This window comes from Phalacrocorax aristotelis, chromosome 4 (assembly GCF_949628215.1).
Source record: "Phalacrocorax aristotelis chromosome 4, bGulAri2.1, whole genome shotgun sequence".
Lineage (NCBI taxonomy): Eukaryota > Metazoa > Chordata > Aves > Suliformes > Phalacrocoracidae > Phalacrocorax > Phalacrocorax aristotelis.
In genome coordinates, this window is record NC_134279.1 from 32,824,898 (window position 1) to 32,850,925 (window position 26,028).

Sequence of the window (26,028 nt, forward strand, 5' to 3'; positions counted from 1 at the left end):
AGTGTCTTCAAAGACCTCGTGCAGAAAACGTATGTTTTAAGCAAGACAGAGATATAGAAATATATTTTCAAGAAAATTGAAGGATGCTCAATCAATATATTGACAAAGACACCAAGGTTATATGGACATTTCTAGCAGCCGCTTCTAATTCAGTTGATAAATTTATTCAGTAAAAAGTTGAGTGATTTACTTATTGCAGTGGCTTTACAAAACTAGAAAAAAATGTAAGAATAAAGTAAATACAGACTTGAACAAGTTTTCCAAACAGAAGAGAGAGTTTTATGACATTACTGGTTCAGAAATTTAATGTACTAAAATAAGTAGGTACCTGGTATACCTCTTTCAATATATGTACACTGTAAAATGCACACTCAAGCAATTCGCATATTCTTCTTTCAGACAAATCTATTCTCCACAAGCTGTGTAAATTGTGCACCTACTTATAATAGACTTAAATTTATAAATACCTACCATAACTACAGTAAATTTTCTTCTATTTTAATGATCGACAATGACATAGCACAGTGAATGTTTTTAACAGATATTAAAGAACTTTTGCACATTCAAATGAATCAGTAATGGATTTTATAGTAAGTATTAAATATGTTGGAAGCCTTTGAGAATATGTGTTTGCCAACCAGCCCACAAAGAAAGAGGCATCAGCTAACTAAAAGGTTACAAACTCTTGCCATTTTAATCTTAAGCACCCTAGCTGGTTGCTCTATTTGTAGTTTTCAAACATTAAACTTCAATTCAAAGCTTTGTTATGTACCAGAGCAGGCACTAACTGCTCTGAAGAGCAGTATTTTCTTTTGTACAGGCAATGCCTACCAGTGGCTTTTAAGGAATCTTTAATTTTAGGTACCAGGAATTCTCAGAACACTTGACTTGAAGAAACTACTGACATTTTGCACTCAAAATAACATTCTTTTTCATGTCTTATGCTAAGTAGCAGAAACTAAGGAGCTTAGATCAGCAGTCACTTTTGAGAACTTTAGCTAAAACCAGCCAATTTTGAATAGCAACGTAACTCCATCTGGAAAAGCTACATTTATGAAAGAATCTCCTTCCTAAAATCAGCACAGTATTTCCATCTAGGCTTTTTCACTTTACAGACAGTTAGAAATGGGGGGTGTGGGGTGTGTGGGGGGTGTGTGTGTGTGGAACAGGATACAATGGTGAAACACAGAACTATTTCTTTTACTTTTGACAACCTTGGAACTTCAGCCACAGCTATATTCTCCTGATTTATCTTAGCATTGAACTGCACACTTGACTCTAAACACCAGGTTAATCTTCTGCCTCTGCACCTTTCTCCCCAGTGGAAAACCCAACAATTGAGAAGTACTTTTTCAGGTTAGAAATTAATTTAGTGATTATCATTTATCAGGCAGAACTTTTTTTTTTTAGACACCGCTGATGTGTTTCTTTTTGTACAGACAGAATGTCACAATTGAAGTACAATGCTTTCCCAAGAGCAAGAGAAAACAAATGTTTCTGCAGAAGCTTACTGTAAAAGCTCCTGGAAAGGGACACTGAATTCATCTGGTTTTCTGAAGACTTAAATATGAGGATTTAACTAAGATCTTTACCTTCTTAGTAGGAAAAAAATATCCCAAGTAATTTGACAAGGAAAGACAAAGAGCTGAGGAGGTATTATGTGGTGTCACTCTCCATTGGAAAGGTTTAATAGATGCAAGCTAATTTTATTATAACAGAAAGATTCTTCCCTTAGCATCACCACAAAGATTATAATTGAAAAAGATAGCTGCAAGTATGCAGTTGATCTACCCAGCAAAACCACAGCAGTCAGCTTTGCAGCTAAGTGAAACCCTCACTTCAAGTGATCTTTGTCCTTTAGCCTTGACTGTTTGGATCAGGGTTGGCCAGCTTCTGTTCTGGAGCCAACTTGTTTGTTCAGGTGAATTTTGGACATCTTATTTCCCAAAATAATAAGTAGGCGGCATGCTCCAAATAATGGAGAAAATACTAGCAACTACAGGACCCATCAGTGAGAGAATCTGCAGCCCAGGGAGGTCACAGGGACCCTGCTTAGCTCTCTGCCCAGGAGTATTTTTCTCATGTTAGTACAGACCCCAGCTGGAACGATCTTGCTCCTAGTGCAAGAGCATATCATACATGGCCAAGGCCTTTTCCACAGAAATGACCAGAGTAAAACTCCTTCCACATCACTGTTGTGAGGGACGCTGCCCTCCAACAAATCCAGCAGCCTCTTACTAGCCCCCTTCTCCTAATCTAGTCCTTGCTGCCGGCAGGGGTCCCCTCGCCCAGCCCAGCCTCTTCCAGACCCTGGATAAGGAGGAATTTGGCAGTAAAAAGCCAACTTTCTACTTTCCAATATAGACTAAACTTTGCATCAGAAAACTAACCTTGCTCCTGCGAGTCCATCACATACAAGTCAGTCAAATCTGTGTCACTGAACTGCAAAGCCATGCCATTTCCATAAAGATTGGCCAACCAGCTAAAGCAGCAAACTTCTCTCCTCCTCTCCCTGTTCAGACTTACTGGCAGGTAGGGTATAGCTCATCAGCCATTTGGTGACTATTGCTAGTCTAGGTATTTTCTACTACTCTTCGCCACGTGGCTTTCCTGCTACTATCCTTCTGCTGTTCACAAAAAAAGTTCATGCCTTATGAGGTGCATCACATCACACCTGTAATCTTTCTGTTATGACACATTTAAAGTTCTTTTTTTCTCCAACTTTTTAATTGCTTTACTAAAATTTAATTTTGACTGATTAACTGAAACATTGTTATCGTCCTCTAATAGCTACAGAAATTGAGGGATATATTTAGGAGCAAGAAATTAGTGTTGCTGTAACAGAATTTGAATGTGGATCTAGCTGTCTTCACAGACAGTTTCATCTGTCTCATGATGTTGTGCTCTTGCTTTTCACACAGGAATTATATCTTCCTTTCACTTCTGAAGAAAGCATCAGCTCTAAGCTTCATTTGCTCTTGAAAACAAACAGACCAAGTCTTGTTATGAGTTTGTGTTTGTTTTAGTGTTTTTTATTTTGGTTTGGTTTGTTGTTTGTTTTTTTTTTTAAGAATGAAGTCATCAGAAAGACAAAATCATATGTCACCCTTACCATTTCATTACATTTTTACCCTATTGCTTAAGTCTGCCAAATGTTCCTAGACTCTCATCTACCTAGGTGACAGGAAAATGGAGGGATCAAAACAGTAATTTGCTTAATGGAATTTTCATTATTATTTGAATTTCAATTTCATCATCTGTTAAACAGGAAAGAAGTGTTTGTTTCCTCTTGTGATATGGGGGGAAGGGGAAGAGAGTTGAAAAGAGAAAAAAAAAAATCGGTAATGAAACATCTGTAAAATTCAAGGTATTAAGTGATAAATACTCCTACACTTTCAGACTTCACTTATATAACAGACGACTACTAAGAATTTAAAAAACAAAATTTTAAGATTAGAATCCTTTTTCAAAATTTATTAATCTTACATTATTTGCAGCAGCTCTCTTGATCCAAACTTAATCATTAGAGGACAATGCTACTTAGATGGGAACCTAATTTTCATTGAAACTGTCACATAGGCAGGTTTTTTAAATCTCGTTATATGCTTGAGATTAAAAAGAACTAGAGCAAGGCGATTCCAACATGTTTCCTGTAATGTGAGGTGTCAATCCTTCTGAAGCTCTGTTATGTTCATGATAGAGAAAACTAATTAAGACATAGGTGTATTCAGCAAGACATTGCCCACCCCTTTCATACACACAAGATCTAATCTTATCAGTTTGATGGAACACCCTCAGACCTGCCAAAAAGTAGTACTTAAATCGTAATGCTCATGACAGTCAGATGCCAGTGTGGACTATTTGATTAATATTGTTATTACCAATTAGCACTCCCATGGTTTTTGGTACGCAGCCTGCAGTATCACGTTCACTGCCCTATTCTTATGTATTCTGGCATCTAGAACATTTGCAAGTGCTAATATTTTGTACACCTACTACAGCTGCCTTCTGAGAACCTGAAAAGCACTTCAAAGGATTAGTGAAATTAGTCTCACTGTGCCACTAAAGAGAATAAATGTACTCTGGCTGGTCTGCAGATAGACTTTAAATCACCTACATTATCTCCCCGTGGAAAGATACATAGCTTCTGAGACAGAAGACCCGTATCCTCCTATTTTCACTTTCGTACCTTAAACCCAAGGCCATCTTTCCCTATAAACTACTAAAATAGCACAAGGCTTAGACTATTTGCAATTTAAAGACATTTTTGTAAACCACAAATGGAAATTTCCACCCCTGCAATCTTCTCCCTTTTGTCTACCCAGAAAGAGAAAGAAAAATCCAGTGCTACTTTTGAAAAATCACAGATAAATGCAGTCCTTTTGCCTTCTGAGGCACTTGATAAGAACCTTTGATTGACATTTGATTTACTTTTTATCGTCCTTCTCCTTTATTGCCCTTTTCTCTCATGAAACAAAGGAGAGAGAGAGAGGATGAGTAGGCTGCTGTCAGAGCTACACAGATGCAGCTCTGAACAAGAGCAGGTGTAATTTAAAAAAAAAAAAAAAAGCAGCCTAGGAATTGACAGCGTGTTTACAGTAAGTATTTCTGTAAGAAATATAGACCTGTATCTGTGGGTGGGTATATATCAGGGCGAAATCAGTTCCCAAGTGAGCCTGCTAGAAAACTTTATAGTAAAATAAACTTTATATTAAACTTCCTAAAAACTCCATAAAGAATTCTGAAGGGTCTTTAACTCACACAACCCAGAAGGCTCTGCTAGGATTAAAAACAAGAACATGTAACTTTTCAAGCAGAGAAAACTTCTGAGTTTTCTAGGGAGAACTGAACAAAACCCAGTCACCTCTCAAGCTGCCCCCATGCCATGGGAGGTATCTTCGTTGCTTTGCTGGCCCAGCTTGAGCAGCCCCACTCACCATCCACAGTGAGCTCTGCCCTGGGCCAGCTGGCCACCCTCACTACAGTAACCTGGGCTCCCCATGCAGCCCCCAGACCACCACTGCTTCCCTCCCTGGAGGGAAGAGGAGGCTACTCACCCCAGTGCGGGTTGGCTAGCTCACCCAAAGGCACCAGCGATCTCCCTCTGCCTCCAGGAGGAGGCTTTCTCAAAAGCAGAATAATGCTTGCTGGTTTTTATGGACTTTGTAAGGACTTGGGTAAAAATTGTTCCAATTTTCTGGAGCAGAAAGGCATCAGTCATCTCACACAACACTCTGCTACCACCTACACTCTGTTATTAAATTGGATTTCCTTGGTGATAGTGATGCAAAGCTGAACTCTCATTGCCTAGTCCAGTCCTGCCACCCATAACACTTCTCAGGGAAATCTTCTGGGCCTTCTCTTCATGTACCGAAGTCCCATTGTCTGAGATTCCTGGCATCTTTGCTCTCCATTGGTTATCCTTCCAGTGGGAGCATATTCTAGTTGAAGCTGGATGCTCAGTTGTTCTTGACCAGACCAACAAAGTTACAGAAAGCTGCTTCATTCAGATAATTCTGCTCTAGCTTGTCACACAAGGAGAAAAGAAAGTTTTGTTTGACTAATAACATAAAATACTGCCACTTACTGTAAGTCACTTGTCTTGGGCTTACAGTTCAATTAATAGTTTATTGCAATGAGCAGGTCCTGCACCAAGTGACAAGGTCCTGCCCTTTCCTCAACCCTACCCATATGCAAGGAAGCAGAGTAAAATTAGAACGGGGATCTTGCTTACAAATAGTTGTGATGGCAGAAGAGAAATGAGGCTGGAAGTGTGACTGCTTCTTCTGGCAGTTTGGGATTATACAAAGTTTGAAAAGGGATTAAGCCAGAGAAGCACCAAGTAGCAAAGTGGAAGATGATGAGATTTGGATTTTCCATCACTGACAAGTTGTCCAAGTCACTTCTTCACAGCTCCGTGGTGTAGTTTTCCCTTTTGTTACTTTAAATTTGAAAGTTTTCAAACTCCCCCTCAAATTCCCCCCTCCTCACCCCCCTAAATAGAAGGATAATAATCTGCTTGTTAAAGAAAAGAACTAAGGAAGTTCACACCTCCTGGCTGGTTTATGACCTTGAGAAAGCCACCCAACAACTCTATGCCTGTGCAACAGAGTGTGGCAGATCTGCCAATCTGTACTATATATACATTGTTGCAGTGACTTTTTTTCAAAAATACTCTTAAGAATTTCACGCATGTAATAAAGATTGACAAGCATGCAATTCATTCTGTAGGTCATCTGCTACACCAATACATTTTACGTTCCTTCTCTGAACAACTTTTTTTTGGTTAAAACAAGGTCATATTGGATTATCAAGTTCTATTCTGGATTATCAAGTCCTCTAAGTTCAAATTATAACGGATGGTATCGATCCCTGGTCTTCACATTTATTTAATGCTTTCCAGTGTTATTCCACACTGCTCTAAAATACAATGAAGAAAGCAGCCATATTCCACCTCTGTGAGAAAACAGCATAGGTCTTTTACAAATCTATGGATACTTGCTCACATACTAAACATCCACTGTTGAACAGAGCTCAGCAGAGAATCACACAGCTCAGAACATCACAAAACATGCCTAAATCTATTACATATATAGAGTTTAAAAAGTGTCTTCAAGTCTAATAATCATAGGCTAATAATTATTTAAATAAGCTTTAGCCTAATAATATATGTTGATTTGATTCATGAATGCAAGAGATCTGTTGCCATAAACTTATGTAGTTTTACTTTTCCTAGGTAACTCTTGTTCATCTCTAATTCATTGGATACGGACTTCTTCCAGACCCCTGACAAGAAAAGTAAAGTTGCACATTAAACCAAATAAGGCATACAAAAGACAAATCAGAAGTGAACTTTTATCTAACACCTGTCAAGTACCATGTTAGCTAATATGACTTCACAATATCATCCTTTCTCCTACTGACCATATACTCTGCCTGTCTTAATACGTTTATTAGCTTTTCTCAGCTTATAGGCTTGTTCTTAATAGTACTCCCATCTGGCATATAAATAAATAACAATTGATACTCCTAAAAAAGTACACAGGAAATTATGCAGATATATCAATGCTTGCTGTGTCTTTCTTCAGATGAAGAAGGAAATAGTTAACAATAAGGACTTTTAAACTGGATTTTAAAGTGTCAGTTGGCATCCTCATTTGACTCTTCATGGTGAGATGATAGCTGTCATACAAACAATATTATCCCTACAAGCATATAATTTTGCTAAGGCTATAACACTGTCATATTCCTAGGTAACTGACTAGGGGTTTGCACCTTCTTAAAGCTCTTTTGAGGCGTTTTATCTATTAGGCTTTTATTCAGTACTTTTAAATAATTTTACAGCTAGAGTTCCAGCTTAAATAAGCGTTAGTAATTTCTGTAAGGTGTTTCTTTGAAGCATGTTGCATTACTGCTGTTTTGTTTATACAGCCACGATACCTGTAAATGCTCATTTTCATGCCAAATGGTTTTAATATCAGAAACTGGTATCACAATTTGTCAAGAGCACTGAGCGTGTTCCTCTTTGTTGAACAATAGCATAACAAGTGGAGTTCAACCTTCTCTGCAGGAGATTCCTAACACCACCACTGAGGACAAGGATACACTGCAGCCAAGAGAATCACAGTACAAAATACAATTGGCTGTCCATAAAAAATTCCAACAAGCCCCCAGATTCTTACGTTTAAAAAATGTAATTTTCCAAAGGACTGTAAAAGAGTAAGAGCCAATCCACAAGAAGCAATTATGACACAGTAAAATCTTGTAAGATGCTCATATTTTTCATGACACCTTTTTTCCAATGGCACAAAAGGAATCCTTCCCTCTACGCACACTAGCAGTGTTCCATCATATACTGTGCGAGCATTTTTGTTTAAAAACAGAATTAGCATCAACTATCACATCACAGATTGTATTTGAACCCTTTCCTAGGTAAAATATTTATAGGGGAGAGATTTTGTCGTGTTAGCCATGTGGTATTTTGGGCAATAATTTTGTTCTGTGACGGTGGATATCAGAAACAAAGCCAAGTCGAGAGGGTGAAATGATGAACATGCTGTTATTGATGATGAGACAGGAAAAAAAGACAGATGGAAAGAGCCACCTGATAAAGTGAACTCATGCAGGGAAAAGAAAGATGGCTTCTGTTGATTTAACCTAACAATTGGCAAATTCCACTAAACATCTTGGTTGTAAACATTTTGGTTATGCTGCCAAATGCTCAGTTTTGCTCAACAGTCTAACACTCCATTAGTCACCACACGACACAGTCAGGGTTTTGTGGTTTGTTTTTTTTTTTTCTTTTCACCCTGTAACACCCACATACTAAGGAACAAAGATTTTACTTGATTCATTTAAAGAAAACATACTTCCTTAACCTAAAGGACTCATAGGTAACTTCCTTTAATCATTCTTAAGCCTAAATTGATCCTATGAAAACTTCTCAACCACACAAAAAAAAGAAGCTGATTAACAGGCCTGTGTGGCTGAAAAGTAGCGCAGCACAGTTTATGTACATTGTATATCTGCAGGGGTATCTTTCCAGCTGTACCCTTGGATGAATTTCCCTGGCAGCACTTTATGTTTTGTAAAGTAGAAGAATCAGGCTAAAAGTATCTCGTCTACATTAACCTGCCTTCAGACTAATTTAATGCACGTACAAAGTACAACAGTAGTCACATGGACGAGGATGCTAATTTTAATTACTATTTCAGTCACCGATCCAAACTAGAGGTTAGTGGTGTCCCATAGTGCCTGCATTATGCTTTGGAAGGGACCTGGGAAGGCGTCATGCCTTCATTACACAAGAGAGAAGTGGCATGGTCCACCTGACATTATCTGACATTCATCCATCTGTCCATCCATTCATCCATTTTGAATCGGACACATTTGGCACAACCAACTGCCCAGAAACACTGCAACTGCAGGGCTTGGACTCCTTTTGGCTCTTGCTGTGTGAAATAACAGGCCCCAAACCTCTAGCTTGCAAGAGACTACAGAATCACACCACGCTCTTCAAACACGGAGCAGGCACTGCATTTGCTTCCATCTTTTGTTTGACTTAAGGCACAACAATGTTTCTTGATTACTTGTTTCTCTGCTATTAGGCTCGCTACCTTTGTTTACAGTCATAGCTTTCTTACCTCTTTCCTGACAAATTGCCTAGAATCAAAGGGATACAAGCACCTGACAAGGTGATCAGCTGCACATCATCATGTTTAGCTATATTTTTCAGCCTTCCAATACAGCCTGAAGGGATAAAGCTGCTGCAATTGGATGGTCAAATAGCAGCCTCTTAGATACATCACAAAAGAAAATTTGATGCATTTTAAATCATAATCATAAGCTTATTTAACATAATCTGTTCCCTGGTGAGGCATGCACTTGCCTAGATTCAGTTAGTTTTGCCTTTTTGGACCCTTCTGAGAATACTTATAAACTAACTGTATGTGCTGGTTTTGGCTGAGAAGGGGTTAATTCTCCTCACTGTGGGGGGGCGGCTGCCTTTCCAGCTTCCCGCGCTCTGCCGTGTGGCGGGGGGGGGGGGCTGGGAGGGGCGGGGCCATGGCGGGGGCGGCTGACCCCGACTGGCCAATGGCAGGTTCATTCCGTACCACGTGACACCATGACCAGTATATGGAGGGGGGGCAGGTTGCGGCTCGGGAGCGGCGCGACGCCGGGTCGGCGGGCGGCTGCGGCGCGTGCGGTTTGTTTCAGCAGTTCGTTCCCCTTCCCCCCTCCCCCGGGGCTTTGCGCCTCTCGTTGGTCTCCTTTGCATTGCGTTTCTGTCGTTGTTTCTTTTAATTTTAATTATTAAACTGCTCTTATCCCAACCCACGAGCGTTACCCTTCTGATTCTCTCCCCCATCCACCGGTGGGGGAGTGAGCGAGCGGCTGTGTGGGGCTGAGCTGCCGGCTAAACCACGACGCTGTATCATAAAGCTTGCCTGCACTGTTGCTTTGAATGATTCGTGGAGGTGTGCAAGACACTCCTACAAACCAGTGAGCAATTATGATTTCCACCAACCACCAAAAAGTTTATGAAAATATTAGAGAAGGGATTGAATACAAAAGGACACTTATACCTCATCTCCTTGTGGCAGAAGAGTAACTAGGTTTTTTTAGCAAGTGCCTGCCATTTCTATTTCCACACATGGTGTACAGACTCCCAGAGGGGGAACAACATAAAACGGGGGAAAAAAAACCAAACACAACTGGAGGTCTCTGTGAACAGAAAATAATAAAGAACCGTACAAAGAAATATTTAACACTGTACATTGCCCATAAAATAATATAACGTAATTTTGAAAAATAGTTTTTTCAAGCTGTCCATCCTTATAAGCAAAGAATTTTTAGTATTATACAGAGATATGGCATGTTACATAATACCAATTTCTTCTCACTTTCATGCTATATTGCATTGAAAGTTATCTTAAATTATAATAAATATTCCTCAGATACCATTTCTTTATTTAAAGAGAAATTACCATTTCCTACCCATGATTGTGAATGGGGAGATCTGTTTGCAGAGCAGGCTTGGCTCCCCAGTTTGGGTAGCAACGAGTTGCAGAATTCTTGTTTTGAGTGCAAAGATTAGCCCTTTGAGTAAGACACAGGCTGGTGAGGAATAACTAACAGCTTGAAACTGAAACTAGTTCCCCAGTCTGAGACCAGAACAGCACTCAGTATCACCAATACAGTGGAAATACCTCATCTCTTTCTGTGAAAGGAAGATAGGTAGACAGACTCTTCATCCTGTATAAGCATTATGAAGATTAGTGTTTGCAAGAGACCTGGTACCTGAGAATTAATATTTATGATGACAGTCCCTTCAAATATACATGCTGAAGATATCTAGATGATATGTGAGTAGCATTTATATGTTTTCAGTACTGATATATATAAAAAAATGATAGCTTCATAACATTTGTTAATTTTTTCCCAATTAATTTCATTTACTCTAAGGTCCTCTTTCTGTCTAAGAGGTATGTACTGCTTTATAAAGTAGACTAAACCCAATAATAATGTTGTTTTAATTTATGGACAGATAATCCTGTATATTTTCTTCTTGTCATGATAAGGAATTATCATTTTGCTAATAAATTTGCATTCATCCTCATGCATCATTGAGAATAATTATGAAAATCAGACGAAGAGTACTGGAATCAACCTTTCTATGGTTGTAGAGGGAGAGAGGATAAAGATATTCAAAAGAGGAGACTGAAGGAAAAGGCTTAAAGGATGAATAACTTAAAGGCCTGTATATGTTATTCATTCAAGATGTTTATAAGCATGGCAATAAACACCAAATATACAAACTTGCAATTGAAGGAGTGACCTCAAGAATATAGCAGAGCATAAAGCAAAATAATGAAGATACCAAGAAGCCACAAGTACCATTCCGGTCATCTCTAATTACGACAAATACCATACTACCACAGCTAAAGGCTTTGCTGCTTATAACTAGGGGTGGGCAAATAAGATGGCTTATGATCTGCTAGTTTTATGCCTGTGCAGAGCAGGGGAACGTCCAAAATGTTTGATGTTTCCATGGGACAGGAAAACCTTCTCTCATCCAAATGTAATTCTGTATCAATATGACAATGAGAATTCAAGTGGTCACTTTTGACAAACTCCTTTCCACAAAATCCCTCCTCTTAGTGCTGCTCAGTGAGCAGAGCACACTGTGGACAGAGCAGCCAATGATCATCCAGAACTGCTTGCAGAAAGATGCTGGCCTACTGAGCTTGCAAATATGGGACCACTTCAAAGAGATTGAACATTTGATCAAACAAATAAAACTGACCTATAACAATCCAAACAATCACACAGAAACAGCAACAAATCAAGATTACATTCCTAGTTCCCCTCTCAAACAGTATCCTAACTTCATCCTGCTTCACAGTTGCAAACTACAATTGCAGTTTTTCTCTCATAGTACAAAAAAAAAAAAAAAATCAGTAACTTTTGTGTGTGCGTGTAAAACTCCCAAATTCATTAACACTGGCATGCGAAATTAACTACTTTATTGCAAACATTGCCATCAGTTTTCTTCCTATTTATCTTTTTCAGGTTTTTATGGCATCTGTTTTTTATAAGATACATAATTACACCCTGCAGGTTTTCAGTTAGCATGTGTTTCCTAGGCATTTTAACTTTGATGCAGATATAGCAGCCCATGAAAGAAGTGAGGCTTCAGGTATTTTAGTGAAAGGTAAACAAAAAACTTCATCAATAGTATTTGTTTGACATTGCTTGTAAAAACTCACTATTTAATTGCTCTTGAAAACACCTCTTTATTCCTCAGATCCAAACTACCCTTTGTTCAGTTTTAGGTACACTGATTTTTTTCCTGAACCTTATTTCTATTTACTGATTTATTTAAATAATTTGGCTATTTCCACTTCTTGTTAGAAGCACCAGAAACAAAGAGTTGCTCTGTACAGTCATGGGGAGCATTATATGCTACTCCCTTTCACATAAATCTGAAACTTCGCTCTGTTTTGGAAGGATCCTGCCATGCAGAGGAGAAAAAAAAAAATTAGTTATGCTTGTTCATTCCTTCCTTTGTTACTGAAGACATCCAGAAACATAACAGTTACAGCAAACGGTAATGTGTATTTCAAGCAATGGAGGAGATAGACACCAGAGGAACAAAACCATTAGGGGGTGAAAAGCCTGTTCTAAGGTGACTTTAATCAAATTATGATTTGGACTATACAATACTGCTGAGAGTAAATACTACAAGAGTAAAGAAATGGCTGGGAGGGACAGGAGGTCGCCATCATTCCCACTTCCTAACAAAAAGCAATCGTGCTGCTGACGGTGATGAACTTTATTATCTGCTGCCTAAGAACTGAAGTTCTCAGAGACAGTGGAAAAGGATTTCTCCATCCCTTTTCATACCCTCAGTTCTCTACTTAGGGATACCTATACAATCCACTGTTCATATATCCTGATCCACTATGCCCTTGCTAATCTTAATCCCATTAAAGTCTAAGTAATTGAACATAAATGATCACTGTTCATCTCTCATACCAAGATCAAAAACTGTTAGGAATTAACTACAAAGCCAGATCCTGTGAAGTGAAATGATCATTTTATCACAAAGGAAAGCTGCCTTTTATGAAAGCAAACAAACATTGAGTTTTACAGCTACAGATATGGGAATCAGGTGCATCTACAGTCTGTCATGTACCTAAAGAGAACTTTTTTCTACTATACCTTCATTAGCCCTGATTTTATCTTTTAGAACTCCTGGTTAAAATGCTAAAATCTATCACAAGGCTACCCATAACAGCATACAGATCTTCTCATAGATGGGCAAGTTTAAAATAATTAGAAAATATTAACCAAATTAAAACTGTGTTATTCATTTCATCTATAGCATTCTTCATTGCTTGAGAATACCAAATTTAAGAGGGAAAAAAAGAAATTTCTTCCTTGGTTCATACATTCCCTGTGAACTTCTGTCAGACAACCTGCTATTTTGTTCATTATTCACCTAGTCAGAAATAAATTACTAATTCTTTTTACAAGCATTTCCCCCCCCTCCCATTATCAACTCCTTCAGCCATGAAGGCAGTGCTCTTCTTTCTTTTGCCTCCTTTTTTTCAAACAGCAGTTTTTAAGTGCATCATATCCACCTTTATTCATTTGAAGTGTTTTAAAGTGTATTACAGTATCTAAAAATTATATTTTTAAAAGCTGTCACAATTTTCTGTAAATACTTGTGGGAATAGCATTTTCCTATACATGTTCCCCACGACAACAATGCAACATGCCTACAGCCTAGAGACTGGAGCTTTTTGACATTTTAAAAAGGAGTAAGTGACCGACACTTTCCATTGTCTCCCTCCCCAATACCTTTCAGGGCTCTCATTAATCTCTGGCAAATGAAGAAGGCCAAATAAAGATTCAGCCTACACATGCCATGAGAAATAACATTCCCAGACCCCTGTTCAGAACCAGTTCATTCAGCTACATTTAAGAACCCTTCAATAAACAAATAAAAATATTCTTTTACTTGTCCCATTTTTATCAAATTTGTGGAAAATAGGCAAAAGACAACTTCATGATTCCTGAAGAAATGATGAGGCTTGAAGACATCATTTTAAACATGCAAATATATTTCTTTACCAATCATGAGTGTACTGAACTGTACTGGAAGCAAGGCAAAGAATAAACAGAACACAGGTGTTATGGCTTAAAGTCAGGGCAAATCACACCTTTCAAAAATCAGAAACTTACCTCATCAATGCTGTAACTGTGTTATACTTCTAATATTTAAACAGAAGAAAACAGCTTTAATGTTATACAATCACACATAGAGTTGGTGGGAAGAGGAACAGCATTTAGAAGAGTCACAACCAAATGCTGCAAGCCACCTAGTTCAGTTGTTTTACACACTCAAAGTCTCCCCAAAAGCCAGTTTCCTCAGCAAAATTAAACAACCCAGCCTAAATACATGGGTCATAAGGGAGATTATTACTTTACCAAGAGAGAAATCCAAAGCGGAGGGAAGGGAAAAAAAAAAAAAAAAAAACAAAAAATACCCAAACCAAACACCCAACCAGGAACACAAGGGTAAAAAAAGGCAAACTACAGCAGAGTACTATTCATCACCTCTTAGTACTTCCTCTGCTCTACCAGAAAGGCAAATACAGAAAGGCAGAATATAGCTGGGGTTCTTAAGTGGCACAAGGTGTCTGTGTTTCAGCAATTAAATCCTGCTTTTAATTTCAGGTGTTTATGATTAACAGAATATATGCCACTCTCCTAAATAGCTGTCTAAATAGCTCACCAAAATATCTGTCTCTCTAAACTCTAGGAGACCATTATCAAAATCAGTCATTTATTTTTAGTGTTGGACTTTGGAGACATCTAACTTGATAAGAATTTCAAAATGCCAACCCCATATTTCCTACAGTGAAGTTTTACATTTGCAAACATGTTGCTGGGTCATTAACATTACTTATTTAGACACTGGGAAAGTGGTGTGTATGTCTTTTAATAGAAGAATCAAGGAACTTTTTCAGATATGTTTTCCATTTGAAAACTTTTATTTGACGAAGCCAAAACTTTTTTTCAAAAAAATGTTGGGTTTCCATTCAAGTGTCTTTCAAAGGTTTTCTGGATGGAAAAATGCAATCAGTGGCCAGAGAGCACCTGCTACTGTGAGAATACTCATCTGAGATGTAGAAGACCCATTTTCAAGTCCCCAGTTTGTTTATTCTAGGAAGAAAACATCTATTGTTCTAACAGACACTGGAAACCAAATCTTTAGTATTAAATAAATTCGTGCATTGCAAACAGTCCCACATTTTAATTACATTGAATGAAATTCATTAAAACACTCCAATTTTACCTCATTTACAACAATACGACCACAAAAAACACTCTTGGGTTTGAAGAGTCAATACAGATTTACATTTTTACCTCTAAAATAATTGATGGGGTTAAAATGTACAGATTTACATTTTCACTTCTAAATTGATGCCTCTGACAATCCATGCCATCCATAAACTGAAGACACATGTCACTATAGTCAATGGGCACTGCGCCACTGATTTAAACAGAATTTAACTCTGAACCCCTTGGAATAATTCTGCTCACTAAAACAAGGTTCATCGTGCTTTCCAAATGCCAATGTCCTCCCCCAGATTTATTTATGCCTATCAGTCCCTAGCCAACGGAAATTAGGAGGATTTACTATCTGTATTGAGATGATTAGGACAAAGAACTCTAAGTGCACTTACTGGGGATATCAGGATTCTCCTACGGAGCTTCAAGAAAATCTCTTTTTTTATAGTCTTAGAGATAACACGTTTCCAGCAACCTGTAATGCTACAAGTTTTATGACTTTTTAATCTTAGTTATAGAGTATTCAGCAGGACAAACCTACCCTGTAGGTATGTATCAAAATTGATTGTGTGATCATGTGTCTGCCTGAGGGAAGAAACCTGAATGAACCTAATATTTACCCTTGTAGTACTGATTATATTGATTTTTAAGTTATGCCGGAAACCCTCTTAACTGAAAAAAAGTAATGGTGATCCTTCTGCATGTCTTTGGTTGAAGCATCGTCTGTGTTTCTGGTTGCTTTTGCAGGTTTTAGTAAGACAGAAATTAATCCTTTTTCTACATGCAGCTCACTGAGAAAATAACTGAATTTATAGCATTAAAAGCATCAGTGTTGCCTAAGCAAAGGCTTGCAATTTTGCAATATTGAACTAACCCTCACTTCACAAAGAAAGTTTCAATAAATTAAGGAAAACATACTAAAATAAAAGAGAATTCATGTTCACAAAATTTCGTGAAGAAAGGCAGCTATGATCAAGGCATAGAGGCAGAAGGAAATCAGTCTCATTCCTGAACCTTTTGCAGTCTCATTCCTGACTCTTCCAATAGTTTTATCAGTGACACTGGAAGTTACATATGTTGTACCTACGCTCCCTGCAATAAAAATTAAAGTTTAAAAAAAAAAGCAAAAAAAGCAGCAGCTAAATCTTTTAAAATGTCCTTGTACCAGGACAACACTACTTCTGAGCTCACTTAAGTTTTCTGGAATGATTCCACACTTTGGATGTTAGGGCCTTCAGCTGTTACCTCTCTTGAATTATCTTGTTTGCAGACCAAACTTTGAGCCGCAAGCCCTGAAGGAAATGGTGATGTCAGGAAATACCATCTTGTGTTCAGAACATGTAAATATTTGTCTTCTCCACACATGAAGCCTGGCAGGTATACGTTACCCATAGGCACGCAAGACCACTTTTGTCTGGGTGACAAATTCTTCCTTAACTATAAATCAGTCGTTCAGAAAAGAATATCTATGGAGGGGTTCTTGATGTTCACTCTCTTCTGCAGTCTGTTTTTTAACACTTTATTACACTTAGATTGGTTAATTAGTGCCACTAACCAAACATGGATGGAGACCCAGCCCTGGAGGCAGTCTTTTGTCCTGGTCTTTACCCTATTTTGGGGGACTGCTTATTTAGTCTATTTGTTTCTTCTCACTCACCCCTAAAAGAGCTAAATCAAATACTTTCATGCAGGGAAGTCTAATAACCCGAAGTAGCTAAACAGTAACATTACCTGAATGATTAATTCACATACAGTATTCCTAAAATTGTATAGCAGTATTTCTAGATTGTACAGTAGCTTCATTGCCTTCTGTATCTCCTCCTTTCAGAACCTGCAGGAAGAGGTAGATACTGCTGATTCCACAGCAGACTAGAAAGCTTGTTCAATGGACACATACAAGGTACATAAAGATGTGTTCGAATTTGGCCATAAGCATTTTCAACAAGAGCAAGAAGTCAGAATTGATGGCAGACACAAAGAGCACGTTGGGAGAGAGAACTTGTTTCCCAGAATCAGTTCACAGGCAGGATAAACTAAAACCTGAAAGAAATTATTAGCTCAGGGGAAAACTGCACAGGTGTGTATATGTATTTTATTTTTTCCATTGAGGTCTGCTTTGATGATATTACTCTTTGTCACTCAATTTCATATCAGACAAAGCTTAGGAGGAGAATTTCACAGCCACATCACACCCCACTGGATGAGCTGATACAAATATTACTGATGAAACAGGTGATGTGGTTCTGCTCAGACAGACTTGTTGGCAGAGCCCTGTTCCTTAGGAAAAGTGTGCACAGAGCTACTGAGAAAAAGGAAAAGAGGATGAATAGATGTACAGGTGCTTCTTGCAACAGGACCCATAACACCTAATTCTCTCTCCTACCTTCAGAATAAATTCAGCGCTTTTGCAGATCTCATAAATTACAACGATAAAGCCTGTGAAACAAATCAGATGTGTAAGTCTTCTCTCAGAAATTACAAAATTGAAGGCTTTCATCGAAGGCTGAAAGCTGCTGTATGACATGACTTTTGAAAGTCTGTGCTATAGCAGTAAGACATAAGAAGTCAGAAAAAGTGAATACTGATACAGAAAATAAAAGTAAAGAGTGGGAGGAATCGATTAAACCACTGAAGAATAATGAGAGATTGGTTAAAAATAAACTGGAGATTGAGGGGGGGGAGCAGATTAGGAGAGGTGGGGTTGAGTGAGTCATACTTCTCTAACTCTATTCACTTTAGTAGAAATACCAACAATATTTCTGTAACAAACAAAAAACAAAAAACACTGAGCCTTTAGAGCTTACATGCTGCTCAGTGGAAGCCGAAACTCAGGTGGAGCATGGAATGAGAGGAACAAGAGCTAATGAGGTCTCCAACCCATGAAAGAGAATGACTGGGCCTGTATCTGCCCATGGGTCGTAATATCTATGTGATTATTTCAGAGTCCGTTTTGAAAACAAAAAGAAACAATACATTAACATGGTCTTATGCAAGTGCCAGCAAATACTTAAAATATTGGAAATAGTGCATTTAAGGAAGAGAGGGTAAATAGGCTGGCTGTGAGTCCACAAGCATAAGAAGCTTTTTGAAGTCTAGGCCCAATTTGTTGCCATCATTGCTGACGAAGTTAGGACAAGACCTCATTCTTCAGCTAGATCTGTAAAGTCACGCTCTCAAAGATAAGTCACCTTGGCTAACCATCAATCATTATTATGACTGTTACACTGATTGTTCCAAACATCTGCAGTAAAAATAGTATTCTGACAACTGACCAGATGGAAAATGTATCTCTTGTTAAAGTTGTATGCACAAATATCACGAGCTGCCAGAGAGTCATGCCTGTTAGTCACTGCAAAGATCGGCATTTACAGAGCCTGCAGAGCTGCAGGATGAATAGCAGAACTATTAGTATAGACCTAATTTAGTATACATCTATTCCTTATTAGACCTACAGCAGTGGTAACCCTGCTAAGGACTGTTAGCTTTTGCTACTTGTGCTGGCATTTCCATTTCTTACTCAGGGAATTAGCATCAAGAGTATTAATTACAGAAGTCAGAGCACAGTAAGATAAATGCTGAAGGAAATTCTCAGCTCCCTCAAAGCAGAAAGGAAAGAATGTAAGGATTTTTTTTTTCTTACATTTAATGCCAATTAGTCAAGCATGGTTGAGATTAATCATGGAATTGAAATGCAATTAAAAATTGCTATAATAAATTCCTATTATGGTTACTATTTACAACGTGGTTGTGTCTAATAACCAGTGAGACTGGTGCTCATTATAACAGATAATGTGTAATTAGGTAATATTAGGTATCTTATGTACTAACTGGCTGTCATAGATCCCTTCTTAAAAGTGCCTGCCACTATATTTTAGAATAATTTCAAAAATAATAAAGCACTGTTATAATAAAGCACAGGATAATGAGTAGGAGAAACGAACAGGTTATAAAAAATGGATGAGACATTGCTTGCTAAGTCGACCTTTCAGAAATACCCCCTCCTTAACTGATCTTCTACATGAAAGCCAAGATTATTTTTTATTACAGTTTATGAACATAGATTTAAGTAGTCAAAATTAGGAGTCAGTCAGATTTGAGCCAGCTACAGTTTTGCTAATATAACTTAGAATAACACTTGAGTTAAGGTTGCATGACAAATACCAGTCTGCTCTGTTGTATTACAAATTCTTAATTCTGAAATTTTTCAACTGTGACATAACTCTTTTTCTCAAGACAAGGCTCTAACTCTTCAAGAAATATTATACAAGGACAGAAGGATAAACTTCTGTTCAAAGGAAGACTCTCCCTACAGAAAGGTTTAAGTGTAAAACCACCAACAAAGATGATGTTCTTCCGTGAGAAAAGAAATAAACTTTTTCCATAATACCAGAAAAGATCTTGCTTTTTAAAATAGCTTTAACCATGGAAAACAGCAGAGGAATGAAAGCTGGAATTTGACATAAAAATAACCCTCACTAAAAAGAAATGCCTATGAGTGTTTTATCAAAAATTGGTTTAGAAAAGCACTTCAAAAGTGCACTGCCTGCATACATGTCTGAACAGGATTTTTTTCTAAGCTTTTAAAGAGCATGGTTAGGGAAGACTGCTCCAAACGCATGCGTGTCGCTAACTGCACAGAGAGAAGGAAACCCGAAGCCACATGAAAAATTGGTTGTACTTCTGGTTACTGTGCAAAGTTGCTCCTTCCTCAAGGAAAACCAAATTCCATTACTATTTCACTATTTACAACAGCTACGGAGCAAAGGTTGCTGAATGGCATTACTGATACATTTATGTTTTCATTTTTTTAGGGCTGCTTGTAGGATTATATAACACTTCAGTTGCCTACCTTTATTTCTTACTCAATTGTTATCTATTCCTTTTGCTAGGTATCCCTGACACTCCTTTAAAGGTACTGTCTTAACATAAATAAAACATAATGATTCCATTAAAATAATGGTACACAATGTACCCAGTTGGAGTATCTCTTGCTGCACTGGAAAAGACCGTCCTCCAAATATCCCTGAGTATGGTCTCACACGATTTGGATCTTTCTGGCAGTGCTGCATGTCACAGTACACACAACATATTGTGAAAATGGCAGCTGAGTTCAGTGTTACCAGAGCTGAGATGCAACATGCAAGCACCCCCATGGGAATCTTGCTTCCGACTTTCCTTAGACTAAATTCAAAATCTTGTTCAAAATGTTTTTGAACAAGCTTAGATTCTCCTTCACATATATAGAACACATATGCTGTGGGATTACAAATGACAGGCATCTGCTTTGGTGAAATTGGGTATAGTAAGAGTATGATGACAGGATTTGCATTCTTTCTTTATGTAGAAATGTAGACTTCCTTTTGAAGATGAATTGGCAATATCAAAGAAAGGACAATTCTCTTTCTTGGTATAACAACAGGTACGATTGAGAACAGGGGCTTGGTTTCATTTCACAGTCTAATATAAAAGCTCATTAGATCAGAGATCTTCAACTATCCCAAAGAGATGCAGCGTTTATACCGCCCGGCTTCGTTACACCTGTGTTTTCAAAACCACAGAATGGAATTTCTTTTTCAATCTTCATTTCTACAGCAAGGAGGTGGGAAAGGTTATTATCATGTTGCTAAGGGAAATGCATCATCCCATCATTGAAAGCCAGTACTATAAAGTGACAGTATTCGGAGAGGGTTACGGCTTGTAAAACCAGTCGTTCACATTACTACTGGAACAATATTGTTCTCTCTTGGAGTGAGTCAGGGAGAAATAACAGAAACTGATACTTTTTATATTACTTTTATTTCTACTTAAGGGCATTGGCTGTGAGATGCATTTGACTTTCTCCTGGTCTGTCCTCCATTTTACTTGAATTCCAAAGAAAAATGTTTCCTGTTTTGAAAACTGACAGAAAATGAAAGATGAAATAATGCTTCCTGCCTTTTTTTTTTCAGTTTCTTGCACCATTTTCTACTATAACATATAAAGGAGGGAGCCTTAATATGAGGAAAAACTTTCATTTTTTGTAAGAGCAACTACTCCATTTCAAAGAAATCATTGGCAACCCATTTTGAGATATACAAGCACCAATTCATTGAAAAATAAATAAATGCATTACAGTATATTTGTCAGAGTGCTTTTGATGCAGAGCAGTGTTTGCTTACTTCAGCTGAGGATTTAAAAACATGAGTTTATTGTAACTATTTCAAGTTAGATTTTCTTACCTCTTACACCTTTATCTGAGCTGAGCAGCCCATTTATTTGTATGTGAAATATCTTAGTGGTTTCCCAGGCACAGGGAGAAACAATAACTACTGAATCTGCCTTATAATATTGAGTAGACTTCAATGTGCATTTAATGTGGTTTCCCAAGGGAAAAAAAGACATGTGTGCTCTAGTATCTTGGCACAATGTTGCTTAATTGCAGCCAAATCTGACCAAGAGCTAGGGGTCTTGAAAACCTTAAACCCCAAAAGAGGAATGAGAATCCGTGAATAGCTGACCGGGGATATCCCATCTGTAAATCCCCTGATGAAACCACCAAGCAAGCACAGTCTTTAACCATTCTAGTAACAGGAATGAACTGGCTAGCTAGCTGGTTATGAACTGTAGGGTACAACTCTTGCACAGACATACAAAATACAGGGGGGAGGGAGGGGGGCAGGAAACACACAAGTTTTTATATGGGGTTGGCCAGGTCTGAAGGAGGCTTGCATTTCCTGCACTGGAGGCATATGCAGGAGAGACACAAACATTACATTCTCAAACTTCATTAATTCTACTTCCTCAGCCTTAATTCAGTGTCATCGCAAAGCGACTGAAAACATAAGCCAAGCTACTAACTGTTTTCATATAGTAGGCAGAAACTTACTGGGGAAAGGGGAAGTTTTAAAAGGGACGTTCCTGTGAATGTAACTTTGCCCATAGCGTGACACAGGTTTGAGGCAACGATGCTGAAAACCCAAGTTGCCTCTTCCTTGTCTCAGCAAACAACTGGCGAGGCGACTGCTTCGCCTGCAGCTGCAGCACTGTTGCGAATAGCTGGTTGGCCTCAGGAGAGCCCTTCCGATACTTGCGCTCTGTCTCAGGCCATTCTGGGTCCCAAGACTGGATACCATGAAGTCAGGTGAAAAAGTGACATAGACCGACTTGTTCCTCACAGCTTAAACCTTACAAAGTTGCAGGTATCATCCCATCATTTATTATTAAAATTAACTAAAATGACAGGCCTGTGGCTTACAGTGGATTTATGCCAAAACTGTTCTTTGACATATCTTTAACATCCCCTGTATCTTTGCAGTAACTAATCATGGTTTCATTAAAACATGTACTTGAAATGCAATATAAAGGCAAATCTGTTGATGAAAAATGACATACACAGGAATGCACATATCAAAATGTATCATCAGCAGATGACATAAAAACATGGTCTTATAAATTGTAGGTTATAGCTCTAGTCTGCTGGAAGAATAATCTTAAAACGGATAATGTTTCATTCTAGGGTCTTCCTGAAAACTGCATGGTATCGTGATACATAAGAACATCTGCTGATATCACAGTAATTTAAAGAAAAGGAAGCAGTAGTAATAGCACTTCATAGTACATTAGATAACATGATTAGCTAAAATTCATATACAATATTAATTATTAAATGAATCAGCTATACCTTGAAAAATAATGGCTCCTCAGGAAGCGGGCTAACAGGAAGTGAGGTGGTGCTACTAGCTGGACTCATGTCCGTACTCTGAAAGAAAAGCACACAGGAGTTCTCATTTCCAATCAAATCTTATGGACATCTTTTTACATTTTGGGAAAAAAAGCTTTCAAAAGTGACACTGAAAATACAATAGAATTGGACTGACAAAGCAACTGCAATAGGTACTGTATTTACCTTTCATTAGTAAAAGGAAGTATTTCACTAATGGGTAAGTACTTTGCATTTTCTTTAGTTTAAATGAACTCTCCATTCAAAGACTGAAATATACGCACAAGTACACAAACATATGGTGTCTACAAAAGAGTAATACAAAAGGATAACTGAGAACTCAAAAATTTGTTAATCTAGAACAAGCTATGATTTTTATTTATTTAGTTATTATTTATTGGATGGCCTAATAGTGAAGTTTAAAGGCAAAATCGACTGGAAAACAATATATTGCAGGGAAGTATTTGGACCAAAGTTTAAAAAAGGATCATTTTCACATGAGTCAACAAATCTTACAAATGAGCACTAATAAATGAAAAGAAACAGTGAACAGCAAAGTTAATAATGAAAATAAGTCAATATACTGCAAAGGCCCTATCCAGCCAAAGTGCTTGAAAGATTGATTTAAAACCACGCTCTCTTTAGTTGGTATTTCAGTAACCTGTTGGTTAGCATAGCCATTATTTTTACAGATGTGACAGATATGAAAAGAAGCATGGAAACTCTTAATAATTTGGAATGGTAATAATAATAGAAGAAGAAAATCTGGATTTAAGAAAATACACAAATAATACCAAGATTGTTCTGGAGAAAACTAGAATATACAATACTTCTTGGGAGTAACTCCTTAAGCACTAAAATGAAAAAATCCACCACCAACAACAATGAAACAGAGAAGATGTAATGGAGAACATAAAAAAATAAGTTTGGAGGGGCCAGAAGTTCATTCCCTTTTCACGCTGTGGCACTGCAATGCAGAATGGTTTAATGAGTTCAGCTTATGCAATTAACTAATTAGGTATCTGGTTTCACATCACTGTGACTCTGTTATGTCCCCTTCGATAAGCCCAAATTCTGCAAGTGAAGAATACCGCTCCACCCACGAAGTTCTAACAGTTCATTCATCAGAAGATTTTTATGCAGAGATACCGTGTTTTATTCAACCAACTGGTACAAGATGAAAACTGAGACAAAATTTTGGGTATGAAATCCCTGTTAGATCTGAAGTAGAAAGCACAGACTTCAAAGTTAACACCTACTGAGAAAATCACTGAGTTTAATTAGATAAGTATCAGTTACACCATACCTGAAAGAAAAGACAACAGATACTTGCTAAATAAAAGGGATGCAAGTAAACGAGAAAGTAGGGGGCCATGGTAATTATTTCCTATGAGAGAGAGAGGTAGCTTATAACCCATGGAACACAGAGAAGTTGTTGAGGAATAAGGGAGATTTTAGCATGTCAGAAAGCCAATATCTTTGTTGAATCTATTGCTCTGGTATTCAGAAACATTACACATTTTACCACGGACTCCTGCGCTTGATGATCAAGGAAACCGGCTGATAGTATTTACTAAAAGGAAGAAAAACTTAGCTCTTCTAGATTAAACAGAAAGTGCAGACAAAACTGGAGACCGCCTCTGAGAGAATGTTCTGTCTTAGAAGCCAACAGTACCGCTGAGGACTATTTGTCTTTTAATTTACACAGACTAGAAAAAAATCTAAAAGGGAAAAATACCAAGTAGCTGCTTTCCAAACCAAATCAAGTGCCCTAATTTGCAATTAGAAGTGCGCAGGAAGGCAATACAATTTTTTAAGCACTGAAACAGCTTCAGTAGGAAAATCTGCAAAGCAGATTGGTACCTGTATTCTACATGACCTGCAAGTTCCTCAGTGATAGCTGGAATCTAAGAACGGTCAAACAGCCCTGAGGATGCCAAAGTTGCTTTGAGAAAACTTCTCAGGGCACATCCACACAATGGCTTCAGAAAAACATCCGCTCTTCTGTGATGACAGTACACGAGCTGGCCCATGTCTGGATGCTACGCTGATGTGGCACCGTGCCTCAGTTAGAAAGGCTGCTGAGAGGTGGGGTATATTAGTAGAAGCACCGTGACTACATAGCTTCTGGACTGCAAATGGTTTGTGTCTGGCCAGATAGGAGCATTGGCAGAAGAGCTTATGTCTGGCTACAGCTGTCCATGCATATATACCCTCAGTGGTCCCTCCAACAACCTCAGCAATTTTCCTCTCGAAGGAATGCAGAGCAGCTTCTCTGCCAGTGTAGATTAATTAAATCCAGTGGCGCTAGCACAGTTTATTAAAGCATGGAATTGAGTGAGACAGTACCAAAAGGGTTGTTTCTTGAGCAATTAAAAAATACCTTTCCAAACTAATCACTGCTTTGAGAGATGCTGTCAGCTTGTCATCCTGAAGGAATGTACTAACAATTTCAAACAACATCACACCTCCCACCTAAATTTACCATCCACGAGGTATTTGTCATAATCACACTTTGCAGTCCAAAGGTCCCCATCTGCAAAAAAACCCTACCTCTGTGAGGAATTCACTCAGCAAGGACTTTTATCTGATGTTGCCTAAATCAATTCTGTTCTCATAAAGCTGCACTCACTCTAAGTCTGGCTTAATGCTGACAGATTTTAGTTATAAATTAACTAGAAGTTGCTACACCATTAGGCTATAATCATAACTTATAAGTTGTAGTAGATGTTAAACATCATTTGTACCATAATTAAACACATTAGGCAAAATTAGGTAAATTAGGATATCTCCTAATTTTGCAGTACTTTGCTGTGCAACTGTAACATTTTAAAATGGATTTTCGATGCACAGTGATACCACAGCTTGGTTTTGTAGACTGAGCCTTTTCCCTGAGTCGCTGGAAACCTCTGAGTGTTCTGGAGTGTTCTGGAATGTTGTAAAGCTTTAATCACTTAAACTCCATT

At 38.0% G+C, this 26,028-nt stretch overlaps 1 protein-coding gene across 6 annotated transcripts in view; it reads right to left on the bottom strand.

Annotated features, from left to right (window-relative positions):
• Positions 1–26,028, bottom strand: part of CCSER1 (coiled-coil serine rich protein 1) — a 735,398-nt gene that overhangs the window by 368,618 nt on the left and 340,752 nt on the right. For all 6 annotated transcript variants that reach the window (XM_075090839.1, XM_075090838.1, XM_075090840.1 and 3 more), the window contains exon 7: positions 23,024–23,101. In XM_075090839.1, the coding sequence (XP_074946940.1) occupies positions 23,024–23,101 (78 nt within the window). The remainder of the gene's footprint in view (positions 1–23,023; positions 23,102–26,028) is intronic.